Raw genomic sequence first — 20,923 nt, 5'->3', positions numbered from 1 at the left:
TGGGACACTCTTCCCTTGTGCCTGTGTTCCTCCTCTCCTTCCAACTTGCATTAAGTCAGTCAGAATGTTCCTCATTTCAGACCTTATTTCTATTCACTCTCATTAAAGTGACTTGTCTCACACTCAGAACTGCTCCCTCCCCTTGGTGCTCTCCTGGTGCTGTGGTTGAACACCAACTTCTCATCGTGGATTCCCACACTGCAGACCTGCCCTGCACACAGCTAACACCAGCTCATTTCCCCTTTCCCCTCCCTCCATCACTGCTGACAACTACTGCCCACACTTGTAATCTTTATCTCACTTGGTTCTCCTCTTCCATTCTAACAAATTGTGCCCTGCATTTCTAAAATCTGCATTTTCTTCTCTATTCCTACAAGTCCACCTTTAAACCCAGGTAAATTCTTTTATTTCCACCACTGTTTTTTTTTTTCTGTTCTTAAGTCTTCTTTTTCTCTTTTTCACCCCACATAGCTCCTCTCCTGAATTATATCCTAGATTCACTTACTGACAATGCATTTTTTGTTCGATTTGAATTGCTTCCCAGTTCCTCCAGCATCACTTCCAAACAAGCTTCCCTGGCTATGAAAGCTGTGCAGAATTTGGCTCAGTCTCTCATTCATACTTCCTGCATCTGAACCTCATTCTGTGAGCTAGCATCTTCATTTATTCATCCCTCTCTTCCTTGGCACTCCTCACATGTGAGATGTACTCTGAATCATTACAAACCAACGTCTTAAAAAATGAAATCTTTCTTCAGCCCTCAGAGCTGAAATGCATTAACTGTTTGATCCTCTCCATATTCACTAAATAGCAATCCCCTCCTTGTTCCCCAGAGATTACTTCTGTGCTTTGTTCTCTAAGACTGGAGATAACTGCTCACCTGTTATAATGCAGGTTTAAGGACCCACATTTATCAGAAAATTGCAATAATTTAATACATCTGAGTTGCTGAATATACTGGAATAAAAGATTATTTCTTTCTTACTCTAGCAAGGGACTTATGCCTTGTTTCAAATAGCTCTTTCAGGCTATCTAACTATAAAGCACTGAGACTAGAGACAGAATTTTAAAAAAGTTACAATTATTTTTCCTCCAACCTGATCTCTGATCTCAAGTTCTACAAATAATGGAGACTTGTTGATGGCACTTGATCTACAAGCCACCAAGTACAAACTAAAATGTAATATTTAAAGAAATACTCATAGACATGTTAAAGAAAAGAGTGAAGGTGATTTCTTTTTCTAACATGTAAATTTAAGTAATTTGTCTTTTATTGAAGTCAATGTAACTGGAAAAAAATTCAACAGTAGCCTGTAAAATATTTTTTAAGTGTTCCTTTAAACCATGCAGCTGATTCTGGAAAAAAAAATTAGACAATGGTAAAAAGCAGATTGGTCTTGCATTTAATCACAACATTGACTTGCAGAAACCTATGACCTTTCAAACAAAGGACAGAAAAATTAGATATAGATTTAGATATTTAGATATCAGTAAGAGATATAGAGACATGCAAGTAGGCTTAGTGCTTCCAAATGGAACTGAAAGACAAATCTATTCTCTTATTCATAGCTCCTATCAAAGATAAGAAACTGAAGAATAGAAATACACTGAAAGAGCAAATCAATCAGTAATCACAGATCAAAAATAGCAAAGGTAAAAGCAAAGTAAAACAAAAGCTCTGCTAACTTAGAAAGGCAATACAAGACAGAAAGCAGCAATTGCATTGTACAGAGGGGAAAGAAAGATTAATAGAGAACATAAAACCCAGAAGCAAACTCAGTAATGATGACAAAAATAAGAGTGAAAGTGAAAAGTAGTTATAGAAAAGTGTAAGACAAAAGGGCCTACTGCTCTAGCAGAAACTAAAATGTGCATGGACTGAACATATTTTCTCTTATTTCCAAAATCCAAAACTATAGCTTCCTTAGACACCAACTCAAATGGAAATTACACCTTTCATACTACTCAATGGATAATACATCCTAGAAAGTTAAAGAAATTTGTGTAGAAATTTGCATAAGAATTGAAATAGGACTTATATCAGAAACTCCTCACCCTACCAAGGGCTGTGCCTGGGAAGTGCAAACATTTCCATTTGCTTCCTGCCCAAGAGCTGCCAATTCTGTGCTCCAGCTGCTAAAGCCTCAGCAGACTGTAATGCTGTGCCTTTCTACTGAAGAATCTTCCAGCTGTGTTCATAAACTTCAAGGAAATTATGATTTGAACCTTTGGTTTTCTGGTCTACTTTGAAGATGAGAGAGGGAGAATGAATTTCTACAAAAACTTGTAATTTTTGAAGTAATAGTCTGGTTTAATTAGCAAAGAGTTAACTAACAATGTATTCCTCCTCCTGTGTAGCTAGCCAGAGATCAGTCAATGGGAAAAGCACTATTTTGAAGGGTAGGTAACTGACTCAACATTATAACAGAGGACATTCACACTTTAATGATTTCACTGCCATAATTGCTCTCTGTAGCCCATTACCCCCCAAAAAATTAAACACTATAAAACTTTTTCTTGCTCTTAATAGGGACTGTCTAACAAAACAATTGCCCTTGTATTAAAACTGATGCATTAAAACTTCTGCTCTTAGTGGCAGATGTGAACTCTGCAACATCCTGATATTGCCATCCATGGTCATTTTCTTTTTTCACTGTGTCTAACAGCATAAGGCCAGCATGTATGGGAAATTAAAAATCACAGGCTCCTGAATATATAAGTTAATGTACAACCTCTCAAACTTCCAGAGGAAACAAGATCACCCCAGTAAAACAGTTTGAGCATACAATTATAATGGAACTGCTTGTTTCATTGGTGGTAAATATCTCCAAGTCCTCTTTTGCATTCAGCTTAAACAAATTGTTCTGCCAACATGCCTAGAAAGAAATGTATCTGTGTGTCTGAAGGCATCTTTTACAGATACCATCTCCAAGACAAGCAATGCTAAATAAGGATGCTTGCAAATCACATGCTGACAGTTTTTATTACAAAACTTGATAAAGCATTTAGTGATATCCAGTAGCATAAGAGATAAATTTCAAACAACAGCATGCCTCTTTTACAGAGTATTCAGATGAACAAATTGTTTGTATTACTAGACAGACATCACACACTTCTGTAAAGAGAGAATATAAAACAAGAATAGATTACAAAAAGAACTGTGACTTTCCAAGGATGACATTAGTGAACAGCAGCAGTACAAATCAGCAATATTCAAAGAGAGATGTGAGCTCAAATGAGATTGAACACCATCCTTATCAACACTATCAAGTCACTTGCCCATGGATCTCTGTATCTTGGATACTTTACCCAAACTTCCACCACTTTTTCCAGAGCATTGTGCTTCAACACTGCCACCTCTTCACTGGTGACCCCTCAGCTCTACCCTGAGTTCTTAGGAAATGGGGATTTGTCCACATCTGCCCAAACATGAGTAAGAAGCAGCAGAGAGCAGAGAATTGCACACTTCCACTTCCCAACAGCACACACACATCTGACCCCAACAACCCTCAGTACTTCCTGAGCCTGTTGCTAACAGGTCACATTCCTGGAAGGGACAAGTTGGTTGGTTTTTATTTAAGATACAGTTTAAAGCACACACAAAGAAATAAATACATATTATTGCTGGTTTTAAAAGTAACTTACACCCTCACTGAAAGAAAATCACAAAAATGAAATAGTCTTCATGGCTGTAAGTTGTGCGCACCCAGCTCTTCTGCACATGAATGTTTGAGGCTACAAACAACCACTATAAATTGTATCCATCCCTAGGCAGCCATTCCAAAGGGCATGTCTGAAGAATAATCTCTAGGAAGGAATAAGCAGCCAGCCAGTTATGCACTTTTAAGGCATGTTTTGAGATAAAAGGTGTGTTAGCTTATGTTGAAGCACACACTGTCTTGTTGGCTCTAGAACTGTCATGTCCTAGCAAAGTGTTAGGCAATCTCTGTTAGATGAGAAAATGCCTTTGGAGCATCTACTGGAAAAGCCTTTGATTCATTTCCCAATGAATCAAAAATACAAACCACAACAGCATATTTATTTTATGCTTTGGGAAGAGACAAGGGAATTAATAGCTCACTCCCAGCCCCTTTCATGCAAAAATAAGAGTTTGTTCTAATAATAAGTCCCTTTTCATGCTGGGTTCTTGTCTGATCTAAGATGATATTAATTGAATCTCTTCAGCCAACACTTGCTCTACAGCAGTTTCCCACCATTTCAGCAAAGCAGGGATTGAGTGATGCCTGTGAAGGGAGTGCACAGCCTGGGGGAAGGAGAACGATGGGCAGAGATGCACATATTGCTCATTTCAAGTCCTGTGCTTATATATTTTTTAAAATTAGAAAAGACACTTCTACAGAAAATATACCACTGGGAATACTGAAAGAAGGTTTAAATCATTATGGAGTACACAAAAGGGAAAGACTTCTGTGAGGCAAGGGCTGACAAACTAATAAGAAAACTCAGCTACAAGCACCAGAGGCTCTTGTTCTCTCTTTTGGGACAGGAAGAGAAATAGATCTGCATCAGCAAGGGGCAGATTTAAAAAATACTCCTTGGGAAAGTCTGACTTAACACACTTTGCTTTATATAGAAGCTGGCTGAGAGTGTGCTCACAATTCCTCAAAGTGACCCAGCTTACACACAATTTGCTGTGCCAAGCAGCAAGGTTTCTTGCAATCATGATGAACATTATTTCATATGCATGTCACATGAAAACCATCACTGCTGGGTTATGCAAAACTCTTGTTAGTGAAAGACTTAAAGAAAAAAATGAACATAAACCCATAAACCCAATGAAAAAAATAGAATTCCTTCCATGGCAGAGTCATTAGAATAAGTATTCCAAACCCTGAATACTTACTGCAGGCAATTGTTACTACTTCAACAAAAAGAAGAAAGAAACATCTGATAAAAATTTATCCAGTCCTGGAACAGTTAAGCTGCTTCCCAAGGAAATTCTATATTATACAACAGCCTGCAGAAGATTATAACATTTTCAAACACATCCATTAGCCTACCCTAATTAAATGTGTAGTTTTGTTAATTTTAGTGGCTTCTGTTATTTCACTATTTGTATACACAAATATACACCTCAATTGCATATTCTATGGCAGCCAAGGGCTTTGGATTTATTAAATTCAATGCTAACACAGGCTTTGCTGAATATTGTACCAAAGTCTTGGCTATCTATTAAAATTATACCCACCCATGCTCAGCAAGAAAATGCCTGATATTGCTGGTGGTCACAAGAGTTAATGCCAATTCAGCATAAAGCATATCAAATCCCAGCCTCTCATGTGAAGGGCTGGACTCATCTTTCTGTTCTGCCACTGAAACCAGCAGCATAAAACAGATGGTTTGTTCATTCCCTGAGACAGCACTGCTAAAGGGTTTTGGCCAAAAGAAAAGAATCAAAGAGAAAAAATGCAGAGATTTTAATAGATTAAAAGTTCCATGTAATTCCAAGAGCTGCTGATAAAAATTTCCTTTCTAATTTTTCACCTTTAGAGGGAAAGATGCACATTTCTTTTCCCCTGAGAACAACCACAAACATCAGCAAGCAACCCCCTTAGGCCCTAAGCCTCTCCTTCTCAGCAAGAACTGAAATAATCAGGAACTAATTTCATCCATCTTTCCCACACAGGCTACAGTAATTCTATTTGTGCCAGCCCTCCCCAGCATCATTTCTTTCCAAAACAACAGCATACAGTGGTTTCACAGCTTTCGGCTGCAATTGCCCACATTTCCTAAAATTTATAAATGTGGAAATAGCATTTCCCCCTCTCCTTTTTAACCTGTCACTAACAGGTTCTTACTCAGCAAAATATTTCCAGCCTCTGCTGCATAAACTGTGGTTTTTTGATTGAGCAGGTACTTAAGTGTTGAATGGCAACTCCATCAGCTGCTGCCCTGGCTAACTGAGCACTGTGCAGGGCTTCTGCTGCTCTGCTGCTGCAGCTCAGGGAGCTCCACAACACCCTGATCACACTCCACAGTTGTACCCAATTTAAAATAGAATCACACAGATGCATCAAGATCTGTCAGTCATTCCCTTAACAGCTCTATCATGCCATTAAAACCTAAAGAATCAAATGTGAATTAACTTATTTTAGGAATTCTCCATTAACATAACAAAAATGATGGTCCTACTGATATCAACCTCCTCTCACCTGAGAACTTTGATACTACAACTCTCTTTTGCATAATGCATTATTAAACCTCTTCATCCTCTGTGGAAAAAACCTCCACAACTCATTTTAAACCATGTTACCTTACAGTTTATGAAAGATTTCTGCAACATAACTCACCTGAGATTGCTGGTATTGAATAACCTTTGTAAAAAACAACGTTTACCTAAAGTAATTATTTTTAGCATCATAGTCTTACATTCAACTATAGAAACATAAGTTTATGATTTTTCTACTTAATATCTGCATACTTTATTTTCACATCAATCTTTAGCATGTGACACAGTAAGTTGAGTACAATAATCTCACCTGCCACCTCTCTGAAGTGCAAATATGATGCCCTTTTCCTGAAAAGGAAGCAGCTTCTTTCTCAGCCTTTCAGGTAGGAAGGAGAGCTTTGCATCAACATCCTCCAACTGAGAGGCCTTGAGTGAAGGGGTTTCCTGGAGAGCACCGGCCATGCTGAACCAGAGGGAAACAAAAGAGAAAGATGATATCTGACCTGCATGGCAGAATAGAGAATAAAGCTTGATGGAACAACACTCATCACTTCATCCTGAAATAATCAATATCTACACAGCTTTCCTTGAGGTTTGAGAATTCTTTCTAGAAAGCATAAAGTTGTGCAGATGCTGAAGGAGAAGTCCCTCACCACAGTATCCATAAAACATTCTAACTAATTTAGAATATTTTACTGTGTCTAACAGCATTAGGTCAGTTATATTCCAGGATGAAGACAGCAGCATGTGTCTCTCCCTTTACACTATGAAATAATTATTTTAGCAAACACCCTATTCATGGAAGGAAGTTATTTGCCATTCAAATCGAGCTTACTCATGGACACTGAAATATAACTCTTTTAGTATCATTTTTCAGAAGATTTCCAGGGAAAAAAATTGGTTATTTAACTTCTGATGATGGAACTAACAGTTCTTTAAATTTTTAGTCCTAAAAATTAAATGAGAAAAAAAGGGAGAAATATGCCCACTTTGAGGGAAGTGGAAAAAAAAAAAAAAAAAGAAGAAAAAAGAAAAGAAAAACCAGTCCCCCATTTTCCTAAGTGGAATCTTTGGTATAGCTTTACAGAAACAATATTCCTATACCTTGTGCCTCTGGAACACTCAGCAGCAGATACAAGAACTTGATGAGTACCAGGCTCTTTCATGCATGTCCACCACAGAGCTTTGCTTAACACAAGATGGAAAGCCCCTGTGTGCCCAAGACAAGCATTTCCCAGAAAAAACCCATAAAGCTGCAGTAAATAAATACCTGCTTCTGCTCTCAAATGAGCAAACATGAATGCTTCAATTCTAACTATTGGGAAAATCACCATAATCACTTCAGTTCTATCACAATATTTTCCATTGCACCTTTTTTCCTTTACAAGCTGATTAAGGTGTGGTACTTAAGACTGCTGGCAAACAAACAAAAACTAAAGACAAAAACTAAAACATTTCTGTAGAGTCACACAAGTCAACAATGCTGCAGGATTGGTGGGCCCAAAGCTGTTGAACACTCAGTTCTGAGATTCACCTCTAAAGAAAGTTTGTGACTCATTTTCTTTGATCATTTTCCATTCTATAAATGCAGAGATAATGATGTACTTGTGATCAGCTCCCTACACAGCTTGTTGTGAGTGACAATATGAGAATGAAATGTTAACATAATTAACTTTCTGTTGAACAAGATCATGACAGGATCCTTTCACTGAAACACTGAATAGGAACCAAGCAGATTCAGAAGCACAGATCTGAATTAGAGCAGGCACATGAGTCATCAGCACACAGCAATACTACAATGAAAAATGTTTCTGCATCAGTCATTAACACAATTAAAACTGACTTTGCAATCTTGGAAAGCAGCAAAACAGAAAGCACTAACTCCCAGATATGTACAAGTTTTTGTTTAGTTTTTTTCTCTAGGTGAATGATTGAATAAATGAATGGTGAATAATTACAGACTAGGTGAATAATTAAAGAATTCCAATGTGGTGAACAACAGATATTAACACAACATATACAATGATTGTGGCAGTGGTGGCCATGTATGTTTTGAGACAGAGTACTTATGTACACACTGTAGTAATGTCAAGAAATAAAAATAATCTGTTTTAAAAAAGGATTTAGTAAGTGTAGCAGAAGATCAGTTTGTATCTGTTGTTCTATCATTGCAGATTTAGAAGATGTAAGGAAGAAAGACCAGTGCATGTATTCCCATTTACAACTTTTCCTGGCTTTTTCTGTGTCCTTAATGTGCTGTAATACAGATCACACTGACCTTCCCACATCTCCAGATCACCAGTTCTGCAGCTGCATTTTTTCAGACAAAATAAACCTAAAAGGTTTTGTGTGGAGACCTAGCTTTTCATTCAGAGACTTCATTCAGCTGCACAAGTTAAAAAACTCAAACTTTGAAGTATTTACTCAAGTGTTTTAAAGGAAATCAGGGATGAAATAGTTAAACTACTAAATTCAGTAACTATTAATCTAAAGTTGCTTAAGCATCTCAGCACTAGATAGTGGTAAATGATCCACTGTCATTTAATAAATGTAAGGTATTTATAATATAAGGTAAATAAAAGGTTTAAAATCATGGACCTACACCATGATTCATTCATAGGGCATAAAAAACCAGTAAATAATTATGAAGAACCCATGCACACCAGGATAAATGCTTTTATTTGGTGGGAGTCACCATGTGTTTTGTAAAAGTGATTCCCATTTTTCCACTCTGATGAAGTTTTTTTGAAAGGGCTCTACAACAATGTACTTATAACTATTTGATGCAATTCCCACTACTTTGCAAAATTGAATTAAAACAGAATAAATTTTATAAATATATTTGTAAAGTAACTATAATTTCCAGGAAAACTTTTTAAAAGTCCCTCAAACTTCCAAGAAAACTGAGCTACCATATAAAAAAATTGCACTGAAACTTTTTTTAAATTCAAGCAAGTAGACAGCTCCTACATGAGAGAAACAACATCAGCAGCATTTCCAAGTAATCTGCTCCAACTTCTCTCATGTTCAATCAATCATAAATGATCTGGAAAAGTAACTAGCTACTGAGGGATATGGGCAATGCAAACAATAAAATAAAATTTTAAAAAACCCAATGTTGAATTTCTTTCTAATCACTGCTGTACTGCATCTCACTATAGGCCCTGATCCTTCCAGAGGCAGCAAGTGAGCCCCAGCTTGTTGAGGATAGAGGATATTACCCCTGGGGCTGTTTCTCTATTGGAAAGCTGGGTGCAAGACTGATGACAGGTTCAAGGATTACTTTAAGTTTTCCAATAGCTGTTTGTCAACACAAGCTGATTACATAATATAAACCCACTGCTTATTTTTACAGGCCACTAAGTATAGCCCCTTAATGCAGCTCAGCAGCACATGCCTGAGACAAATGAGTCTTTCCACTAAGGGTTTTGCTTCATAAATTTCCTCTAGATGGACTTAACTGCTCCATGACTGCATGTTCAATAAAACTTAATAGGGAATTCAAAGCTCTAAGAACATCCTGGCTGACTGATTAATCAACTGTTTCGCAGAATCACAGAATTGTGTTGCAAGGGACCTCTGGAGATCATCCCATCCAACTCCCCTGCCAAGGCAGGGTCACTTGGAGCAGGTAACACAGGAACACATCCAGGTGTCTTTGGAATGTCTCCAGAGAAGGAAAATCCACGAGTTCCTGGGCAGCTGTCCCAGTGCTCTGCCATCTTTGTAAAGAAGTCCTCCCTCATACTGAGGTGGAACTTCTGTTTCATTTCATGGCCGTTGCTCCTCATTCTGCTGCTGGGCACCGCTGGAAAGAGTCTGGCACCATCCTGTTGGCACCCACCTTTGAGATATTAACGTGCATTAATGAGAGCCCCTCTGTCTTCTCCAGACAGAACAGACCCAGCTTTCGGAGTCTCTCCTCATAAGAGATGCTCCAGACTCCCCATCACCTCGTGGCCTCTCCTGGGCCTTCTCCAGCAGCTCCTTGTCTTTCTTGTTCTGTGAAGTCACCAGTGGGATAACAAAGAATTGAAAATCTACCCATCAGAACACAGCACTTTAAAGAACACTACAAGAGCAAGCAATCAGATGGAGCAAAGGACACCACACAGTTCTTCAGCATAGAACATTTTTCCACAGGCCGCTGTACCGTGCTGGAGGGAAGCGCACACCTCAACCCCTGCCTGGGGGCAAGTTTTTTATTTTACTTACGCAAGCCCCTGCAGCTGCAATCGCAGATTTACCTGAGCGCACCATGCGACGACCCAGCAGCAGCAACGGCAAGAAGTGAAACCTGTCACAAACCGGGGCTGGTGACAAACAGCAGTCACCTGGCAGCTGGTCCCCGCCTGGCGAGCGGCGCCGGGCGCCTCCCTGCCCGGGCACCCCCTCACGGCCGCGGGCTCCGCGCTCGAACGAGCGCCGGGAAGTGACGCATGACCAGAGGTCACGGACGGGAAGCGCTTTTGGGCCCGGGCACCGCTTTTTCCTTATTTTTTGTCTTCCCCGTCCTTCTCGCCCCTTGCCCCGTTTCTTCAGTAGCGAGTTAAAAATCATCTTCCCCCCTGGCCGTGCGTTGTGCCGGTCCCTGATCCACTAGAGCGGGCGGGCTGAGGGAGCCGGAGGGGCGGGAAGAGGGAAGCGGGGCTGGGGACGCAGGGAGGCGAGGATGGCGCTGTAAGGGCCGGGCTGGACGGGGCAGTGCCGCCAGCTCTCGGGGTTGGGAAGACCGGTGAAGGCCGGGGTGAGGAGCCGGGAGAACGAGAGGTTGCGCGGACAAGCCGCGACTACAGATCCCAGCCTGCCCCACCAGGGTGCGGGGGCCGTGCGGCTGCGGGAGGGCTGGCACGGGGACCAGCGGAACCGGGGGCTGCTGCTCGGGGTACACCACACGCCCGGGACCCGGGGAGCAGCTCAGGCGCGGGTGAAGGAAAAGCGGCCGGGGCACGGAGCGGAGACCGCTAAGATCCCGCACTGCCACAGCCGCGGGATCGCTCCATCTGCCCGCGGCCATGGGCTGCACGCAGAAGGCGGGCCTTGCGGTGCCGGTGCGCCGCTCTTACTGGTGCTCATGGTTGTCTGTCAAGGCGGCCGTGCCCTCCGATTGGCTGCCGCCTTCCGGGCGGGCTCGGTTTCGCGTAAGCGCCGAGCGGCACCACTCCGCAGCAGCGCCGGGGGGAGGGCGCCGCGACGTTTATTGGTCTGCGGGGCCGTCAATCAGTGGCGCCCCTCGCAGCCATTGGTGGGGCAGTCCGGGGGCGGGGCCTCTCTCCCCGCCGCGGCAGCAGCAGGAGGAACCCGAGCGGCGCTCGGCGCTGGGTTCGGCGCCCCTCGTGTGTGAGGAGCCGCCACCCGCCGGGCGCGGCGTCCCGGGAACGAGCCCGGGAACGAGCCCGGGAAGGAGCGCTCCGCCCCGGTGAGGAGCCCGGGATGCCGCCGGGGAAGGCGCTCCGGCGGGCGGGGGTCGCAGTGCGCTGAGGGAGGAGGGGGGGCCGCGCCCGCAGTGCGCAGAGCGGGGGCAGCGCTGAGGGAGGGGGGGCGCGGCCGCGGGGCCGGGGGGTGCAGCCCGGCCGGGGGTCACGGTCCGGCGGGGCCAGCCCGGCCCTTCCCCTTCCCTAATATAGCCCGGGCTGGCCGGAGTGGGACGCAGGGCTCTTCGTCTATTATGTTTCCATTTTCTTCAAATTTCTGCCGCATGTTGGATAATTTTGTATGTGGGTATATCTACCATGTTGTAGTGTAAAGTGTAAGTAGACTTGAGAGCCAACTACGTCACGGCCTGGTTTTTACCATGTCTTTTAAAAACGTTTTAAAATGAGTTTTCAGCACCGAAGAAGGGTTTCACTTTATGGGGAAGATGGAACGAGGTAGAAAAAGTGAGGAATAGCTGTTTCTTATATGGGGTCTAAGAATTATTCAGGTTATTCACGTGAAGAGATTTGCACACATCCTACATGTTGATGGATTTGTGTGATGCCCATAGAAAGCTGGATTAGGACGTGATGGAAAAAAAAGCAAAAAGAGTGGCGCACGCTTTGCTTAGGGTGCATTGCCACATAGTACAGCCTGCCTTAGTGTTTGTTATCTTGGAGTGGATTTGCTAATAGTCTTTAATTTTAAATTTTGATGCCCCCTTCTCATTGATCTGAAACCGAAGAGATCTTGTGTGCCCAGAGCAGAATAGGGAATGTGTTGGGTTTTTTCTCTTGCAGTGTCTGACTCTGGCCTTTTTCCACTGAGGTATTAACCTGCAATTTTTAATGGGGTTGCCTTCTCATGTCTTGTCTTCCACAAGGAGTAATGTATTTGAGACATGCTCTTTGGCTGAATATCAAACAGCAATTTTACAGGGCAGTATGTCTTGTGAATGTTAAATTAGGAATATTTATTTACTGTTGAAGTGAAAGGTAAAATAAAGTTCTGATTATTTTTCAAAATTTTTTTTCAAATAAATTGCTATTCAGGAGAAAGAAATAGCAATGGAAACACATTTTTCTTGTCAGTCTTCCATTGGCTTGGCATGCACCTGATATTAAGCCTTTGTTTTGCAGTAAGTACTGTGATGTCAAGGGTTTCAGTATTTTGTAGAAATTAAGTGACTTATTGCTTCTCAATTTACTGAAGTCCCAATGGGAAAAATAATGTTAAGACTTGTGTCCATTTAAATCTTGGAGATCAAAAATGTAGTACTTGTAACTGCACTTCTTGACCACTCTTTATTTTAGAAAACTGTCAAGATCAACTAGTACTTTTCTAGTGAGTAAAACCAGATTTGACCAAATATCAATAATTTTGAGGAGTGTGCAATGTACTGGGTTGGGTTTTTCAGCAGTGCTCCAGGAATTATTTATTAAAGATATGGGGAGGGTCAGCCACTAAATCTGCTGCAGTGGTTGTCTGTTTGTATTTTAATTTTGTGTGTCTGTTAAGAGGAATAAAGGAAGAGTGGAGGGGACAGAGCAGAGTAGTAGAACCATTCTCATCTTAAACACAATTCTGCCTCTGCATTTTTTCTTCTTTTAACTTAAGTTTTTGGCTTTCATTTCTACTCCTATTTCAGTATATTTGCCTTACACCACAGTCTGTATTCTGTATTGCTTGGTGAAGGTCTGTCCGTGAACAGCTTCAAACCAGCTGAATGCTTTGGGTCGAGTGCTCCAGGCTCAGCTCTGGTACAACGCAAATCCCTGGCTTTGGGGTTGATCCATTGAAAGTCAGTTTGCTACAGTGGCCTCTGCTAATTCACCTTTCATGTCTTTGTATCACCACTTTCACAAACCTACTTCTCCCCAGAGTTAATTTGACTGAGAGATGTAGCAACCACATCTTTTTAAATATGTGTTTAAAGTTTCAAGATGCTCAGCTCCAGACCTTTAAAAGTAACTGCTACAGTTGCATTTTTTGGACACTTTAGGAAAAATCGGCCTTTTGACACCATGTTCTGTGAGTGAGTTGTCAGGTAATGGAGCAACGTAAACTCTGAATTGGCTAAAATGGGGCAAAATAAAAATCTTTTAAATATATTGACAGCACGGTTCAGATTCGGTGAGCTAGACGCCTATGCTCCAACTTTTACTACCTGGATAAAAATATGAACCACCTTGGATGTCCTGGTTAGCTGAAGTGATTGGCATCTGAAATTTTTCAGCGTGCTCGAATTCTCATTTCAGAGATACGAGGAGAGTTAAGCAGCAGCCGGTAAATACGAGGTGCTGTGATTCATGGGTGTGACAGCTAAGGAGCTTTCCACAGGAGTGGGAGAATATCTGTAATCCTGCCCTCCCTGGGCTGCAGAGGTGTTGAGCCACTCAGGCTTTTAGTGGCAGTGTCCCCGTGTCCATCCCGCCTGGGAAAGGCCATAGGAATGCCCCGGGGGGTTGTTAAACGCTGCATTCCACGTGGAGCCTTTCAGTGATGGGAAGAGGAGTCGTTGGCAGTGCAAGAGCTGAATAATGAGGGCATTCACACCGGATTCTTTAGGCAAGGAGAGTCAATGTGAGTGCCACAATGTGGTGATAGGCAGCGTCTGTGGGAGCCCATTAAAGCCGGGGTGCTCTTGGTGTGTCCTCCTTGGCTTTTCTTGGAGGTGTGGACGAATGTGCTGTGTAACAATGTCAGGAGATTTTGGGAAGAGGTGCTGGAAAGCTCTTTCTGGGAGATGGTAAGTCAGCAACAGATGATGATTAAATATTGCTGGGAAAATGGCACTTTGGGCCTGCCTGTAATCTTATTTTGATTTCATAGCTTGTTGAAGAAGTATTTTAGAGGAAATAATGTCTGGAAACAGATTTATGAAGGGCAGCAGCCTTAATTAGAGAACAGCCTGCACTGCTACTCTTGTGCACAAGTTAGTCTCCTGCAGTTTAATGCATGTATTATGAGAATCCTGTCAACCTGTCATTTTTTGATATGCACTTCTCTCCAATCTATAGAATTGTTTCCAAAAATATTGGTTATTGCATGTTCAGATCCAGACTGCTGAAGCAGTGTAGATTTGAGATGGCTGTGGGATGCTTATGCCAGGGTTTCTTTTCTCCTCCTTATCTTGGATCTCTGTAAGGAAATGGGGCATTACCTCTAAGCAGCCATTGGTTTCTGCATAAACATTTATATACTACATTGTTCACCTGGCTTTTGTCATCTGCTGAACTTTTGTTCTTTACTCTCCTTCCCAACATTCTTATTATTTTTTAATCTGTAACTTGAATTTGTATATGAAATGGAATTCTGTCCCTTATTTAGCACTCTTAACTTTTCTGCCCCCTCCTCAGGTTTGTTAGCAAGTGCCATGTATGAAGGGTCTTTGTCCAGTCCTGTATAGAATTGTCTGAAGGCTAAAGCTGGTCAGGACAAATGCCATAAATATCTTTAAAGCTGTGACTACATAGCATAGCATATATACTTCTTTTTGGAAGTATAATTTTGGGTAGCTTGCATCTCTGAGTCAAAATATAACCTCTGAAATACATAGAGATAGAAGATACCATTGCTGGATTTGGTTTAGCAAAAATCCAGTCCTGAGTTTTGTACTTTTCTAGAAAATGTTCTGTATAATTGGTTAGCACTTAACCTGCCACAGTCTTTGAGAGAATTGTTCTCAGCCAAGTGAGGTGTGATACTTTGCTGTAGGTATCCAACTAAAGCATTTTAATTTATGTTAAGTGAAGCAAGACATAACTAGATGCAATACCTGCTGCTGTGAAAGAGGCCATGGTGGTGCCATATCCTTGGCTTTTTGTTCCTGCCCTCTGCCACCTCCTCTGCTCTGCTGAATGAGCTGTTCCTGGGAGCACTTCCTGCACTTTATCTGTGGAAGACGTAGGTCTCTTATTCTATCAAATTGAAGCATCCACTGGGAGACTTGGAGGAGCAGTTGAACAGGCAGATGGAGGAAATGGTGACTGGAAGTGAGATCAGGGACTTCTTCAGTGCAGCTGAGTCTGGAGAAGGCTGTTGGTGTGCAGCTGGGGAGCGAAGCTCGCACCAGTTCGAGTGCTCTGCCAGCAGCAGATTGAGGAGTTCTCACAGTGCTGCCACAGCTTTGGGCAGCACAGCCTCCTGCTGCTGCTGAGGAGCTGGGAGCTGCTGCATCATTGACCAGCGCTGCATCCACAGACATTTCCATCTGTTTTCATGTTCTAAGTGAGCTGGCAAGAATTTGGTGTGTTCTTGTGGAGATACAGCAGGACTTTTGAGAGGCATTGGGAAATTGCTGGCTTAGATCAAATGCTGAGTTTTTGTACCCTAATGAGGCAGTAGCAAAATGAGTAAATCAGTTTGTAGAGAATGTAGAGAATTCCTATCCATGTTATCACAGCATGATTTGAAGCATTTCAACAGAAGGTACAGAAAAAAGCCTTTTTCCTTTAAAGCATTGTTAATCCCTCGGTCTGTTGGATGAAGAGCTCCATTTCAGGTTCAGTGTGCTCTGTAGGTGTTTAAAAAGAATACAACTTGCTGCTAGGATTAGAATCCTTTTCTCTCTTTCTTTTGTAATCCACTCCATCTATTCCATAGCTTAAAGCAAGAACTGAGCCCTCACCAGTTTGTGTCTGCCCTCACTCAGATGCAGCTGCATTGGTCAGCAGAGTTGCACACACTGGCAGCACTCAGGCTCACAATCAAACCTGCTTTGCCTTTTGCAGCTGATGGCTCCTTATCCTTCTGCCACTTGGGAAGTCAGACTTTCTGAACAAGAACTTCTGCCTAATGGCTTTCTAAGGGAAAACCAAGGGAAACGGAATCATTTTCTTGTTTTAGTGGCAGAAATTGGTAAAATGACAATTAGATACTCAAAGTATCTACTGATATTGTTTTTACTGTTAGAATTGACTGTAATGAGTCCTTAATTATTACTTGTAATGAAGATGACACGTTACTAGTCTCTTAGTTTAGGTGTTGTGGTTTCTTCTTTGTTTCAAGCACATCAAAGTGATCTTTTCTGCATTTTCATTGCACTTAATCTCTAAAAAGGCTTCTAGCTGCTAGTTTGGTAGCACATTGCATTATTGTCATGGAAAAAGAAACTGCTCTTTCAAGGGTTTAAAGCTGTGCCACAAAGCAGTGCCAGCACTGCTCTGAGATGTCATCCCTGAGGTGTGGATTGGAGCAGGGAAAGGACTCCCAGTGCCTGGAAAGCTGGGAAGTGACTTTATGGAAGCTGCTGCAGTCTGCTTAGACTTGTGGGCTAACAAAAGGGTATGAATCTTCCACACAAACTGTTGTGTTAACTTATAAAAATGTTGTGATGTTCATCCTAATACTTCATGTGGGGATGTTTTGTATTGCTCTAGTTTCAAATATTGGCTTCTGGAGAGGAAGACTTGTTTTTATGTGAACATTCCTGTTACTGGGAGAAGGAACTGAGTCCAGACTGGGCTTATCTAGTAATGAATTAAATACAGAAGAGTAAATCATACCATGTTCTGAGGAAGATTTCTGAGCTTCAAATGATACCATTAGACTAAATTCTTAAAGCAGTAATATAAAAAGAATAAATGGTGTTACTGGGCTAACTCAGGTAATGCAATGTATGATATTCCAACAGTTGGCTGTTCATCATTGACCATGATGACATACCATTAATTGCTTAATAATCTTCTATTTCCTGACACTGCAAAGTTTGATCTGAAAAGCACAAAGAGCAGTAGTCCTTATTAAGGCCTGCATTTCAAAATTGTAGTGGAAGCTGTCCCAACTCAGAACACAATCAGCTTTTTTATCTGGCCTTTTCTGTTGAAATATTAGACAGTGTTAAAAACTGGGTTTGTATCTGTCTTCCTTGGTCCATAGCAGTGTGAAAGCTTAAAATTGTAACATTCCATAAAGATCAAGAATTATAGATGTGTAAATATTCTTTCAGTAACTCTTTTTCTTGTCCTCTTTTCCAGTATGAAACGTAGATTACTTTTAAGCAAGGGAATAATTGGGGATGGGAAACCTTGAAGGTTTTTCAGCTCTGGTCAGGCAATGTGTGAATTCAGGCATGGTTTAGGTCAGTGGTGATGATTCTACAGTGTGTGGTTTGACATCCCAGGGGTCTGCTGGGGTTCTTTGTTGTCCCTCTGAATGTTTTGTGTGTGCTGCAGAAAGGCAGCAGTGTCCTGACTGTCCCACCTGCCCAGCCTGGAGTGTGTGTGATGAACTGACTGCTCCTGATAGGAGCAGTGGGAAAGTCCTGGTGCATGACGTGGGCAGGCTCAGCTCTAATCCTGCTCATAACTTATTAACCTTGCACTCTGCTGTTGGCACAATCAGGACTTGCTTTCTGTGTCATTGTTTTATTCATGTCTGCAGTTACCTCCTCATAGTGGTGACTCTAAAACTTCTGAAAGATGTAGCTTAGATGCAGGCATGGCTTCTATAAGGAACATGGGTTCTCACATGTGTTTGATGTTATGAGACAGACTCCCATATAAAACATAGCAGGACATAAAATTGACTGTAAATTATTCTTTGGAATCTTTGGAAATAAAGTACTAGTAAGTGGACTTTTTCCAGATCCTTTCAATTTTAAGAAAAAATTCTTGATCTCAAGAAGGCTTCTTAACAGGCTTCTGAAAGTAAAGTCTGATTAAAAACTATTCCAGTTGTTTGCCACTGAATCTCAGCCACTCAGCTACCTTGGTATTAAATAGCAGTAATTGTCAGTAAAATAAGGAATGTTTGTGGGAAGGATGCAGCTCATTGCATTGTGCACTGCTTGGATGTGCCTGAGGGCTGAAAGGACAGACTCTGGGTCATTCAGTCCAGTCCCTTCTTCTTACAGGAAATAATGCTTTTATAACTGTGTCAAACTTTATTTAATGTTCATTAAATTGCTGGTTATCTTCTTGCATGCTGAACAGCAGTTGTAAAATCTGGTTGTGATATCTACTGGCCTCCAGCTTTGCTGACTGTGGAAAGCTTACAGACACATGGGTTTGTGGTAAAGTTTTTCTCTAGATTAAGTAGCTCTTCTATCTATCTGTTATCTGCTGCAGCCACATGAAATTAAGTTTTCCATACAAGTTTTTATCAGTGCAAATACCATTTTCCATATAAGGCCTTAGCAGGGCTTTATTCGAATGGCATTTCTGTAGCTTTTCTGAGAATAAATTGAATGGTAGTTACATCTTTAAAATTTGAATTTTCTTAATCTTTATTGTCTCTGCTTTATCAGTTTCCTCTGTAATACTACATGTAATTTAAATAGATTAGGCCTCCTGCATTTATTTTTCCTAGGAGCTATTACTTTATTAAATGGAGCTGTTTGGCACAATCTCTGCTACAGTGTTTTTCTGTCAACTCATTTTCCATTGACTTTGGTGCCTTTAATTCATTCTTTCCTTTAACACTTGTTTAGAAGCCAGGCTTAGTTATTTTTTCCTCATATTTAGTTCAGTGCTTTTTTTCCAGCACCAAATGATACCATCATGTATTTTGTACTGTTGAGAAAATCTCTTCTTTGGGACTTGTGATCTGATGAGAGGCATCTGATTTTCTGTAGTTAGTGGGTATGGTGTCTCCAGCACTTACTTTCTGAATCTTATTTTTCCTTTGAATGTTCTCTTTCCAGTTCAGTTTCAGATGTGCTGTAGTGGGTTTTTGGTGTACTTCTTTTTCTCTTTGTATGGATAATGAATCTTTTGTTAGAAACTTCTGACTCAGGGTGGAACTTGTTTCTGACTTCCAAGGCTTACCTTTTGGTTGGTCAGTATATTTTGGAGTGGATTTTATTTTTGGTTTTGTTTATGTCTGTTTTTGAGTTTTGTTTGGTTGTTTTGAGGTTTTTTTCCTTCCTCTGCATTTATTCTTCCAGCTAAATTTGTGGTTATTCCTATTAAAGGTCTTTCTTCCCTTCCCAGCTTCTTTTCCCTGTGCCTTAGGGAGAGCAAGTCCCAGAGGTATTTTACAGATGATTCTTTACACACATAAAGTTGTTAAATGCTACATAATATACATTAAAACATGTCAATAGATTCTAATGTAACTGTGTGTTGTATATCTTTATAAGGAAATGATCTGTCAAGGACAGCCTGATTATCCTCAATCCCTGGATTGTTGGAGCCTAAGACTATGTCAAAGTCCCTGTCCTGAATTGCCTGTAAAGCAAAGCCTTCTGGTCAGAGAAGTGCAGGATTCTAATAATTATTAATAGATACTCTAGTAATAATTAATAATCCTTAGCTTAAATATTCTGACTACATGAATAAGATTCTTTGGGATTTTATTCAGTAGTTGAGCAGTGTTCAAATGGCTCCCTTGAGAGCTTCTCCCTTCCTTACCCCATCTTTGGTCCCACAGAGAATGGCTGTGGCCCTTCTGCTCTGCTCACCCTTCCCGAGTGTGCTAGGCAAAGCATAATACAAATGGGAAAAATCTGACCTCCAGAAAGATTTTCTTTCCTGTTTTTAAGCTTTCAAAACCTCTCTGCTCCCAGAATTGGGGAGCCTGTGTCCAGCTTGGGAACAGTGTATTTGGAATTTGTATTTTGATGGTGAGTATTTTTCTCCTGTCTCCTTCTTGGACATGTAACCTTTGAAGTATTCTTGAAGAAAACAATGGTGCTTATTTGTTAATTTTCTCATGCCTTTATACTTGTCCAAAAAAAACAGCTTTCAAGAAAATTTCTCAAAGAAATTCGCTAAGTTCTAATGTACTGTATTAATTTCTCATCTAAATTCTGAGTTAGAAAAACCCTTCAGAATATAAACTTAGTAGTGGCAGTACTAGTCCTATGTTTATACTATTTTTAATAAAAAAAATTCCATCATACTGTAAACCAGATCTTCATTAAGTTAGGTTTTCTTTCCCCTGTCCCCTCTAAGGAGAGATGCAGTGTTTGGCTCAGGAAAGTTTCTTGTTTCAGTGGCCATGCCATGAGAAAGGAGCCTGTCCTGACAAAATCTGGCCCTCAGTGTAAATGCCAGCATTGCTTCCTGCTGCCCACCCTGCTGGCTGCTTAGGAAGATGAAATGTCTTTGCTGGGCATGAGTGCCATGGTGGCACAATGTGATGCTGCCTGGTTTTTTCAGTCAGGGAAAGGAGGCATCAGTTCTGTCTCCCTTTTGCCTGGGTCCAGGCAATTAGGCTGCTGATCTGATGATGATGATGATGGTGTATTTTCAGAAGTGTTCATAAGGAAGTAACAAGATGCTCATTTTATTCTACTTTGCCTTGTTGCCAGGATCCTCAGTTTTGAGATCTAAGATGATGCTTAAGCAGCTGTTCCATGAGGCATCACATTAG

At 41.2% G+C, this 20,923-nt stretch overlaps 1 protein-coding gene across 2 annotated transcripts in view; it reads right to left on the bottom strand.

Annotated features, from left to right (window-relative positions):
* The window catches only part of ZRANB3 (zinc finger RANBP2-type containing 3), a 40,659-nt gene extending 29,468 nt beyond the window's left edge, over nt 1–11,191 (bottom strand). The window contains exons 1-3 of one of the 2 annotated variants that reach the window (XM_064718614.1): nt 10,438–11,191; nt 10,035–10,192; nt 6,501–6,653 (exon numbers count right to left, since the gene is read on the bottom strand). In XM_064718614.1, the coding sequence (XP_064574684.1) occupies nt 6,501–6,652 (152 nt within the window). In that variant the 5' untranslated portion in view covers nt 6,653; nt 10,035–10,192; nt 10,438–11,191. The remainder of the gene's footprint in view (nt 1–6,500; nt 6,654–10,034; nt 10,193–10,437) is intronic. The other variant, XM_064718613.1, reaches the window with a different exon arrangement.
* Between the last annotated feature and the right edge of the window lie 9,732 nt (nt 11,192–20,923).

The sequence above is a fragment of the Zonotrichia leucophrys genome, chromosome 7, assembly GCF_028769735.1.
Source record: "Zonotrichia leucophrys gambelii isolate GWCS_2022_RI chromosome 7, RI_Zleu_2.0, whole genome shotgun sequence".
NCBI lineage: Eukaryota > Metazoa > Chordata > Aves > Passeriformes > Passerellidae > Zonotrichia > Zonotrichia leucophrys.
This window is presented reverse-complemented; position numbering and strand designations above follow the sequence as displayed.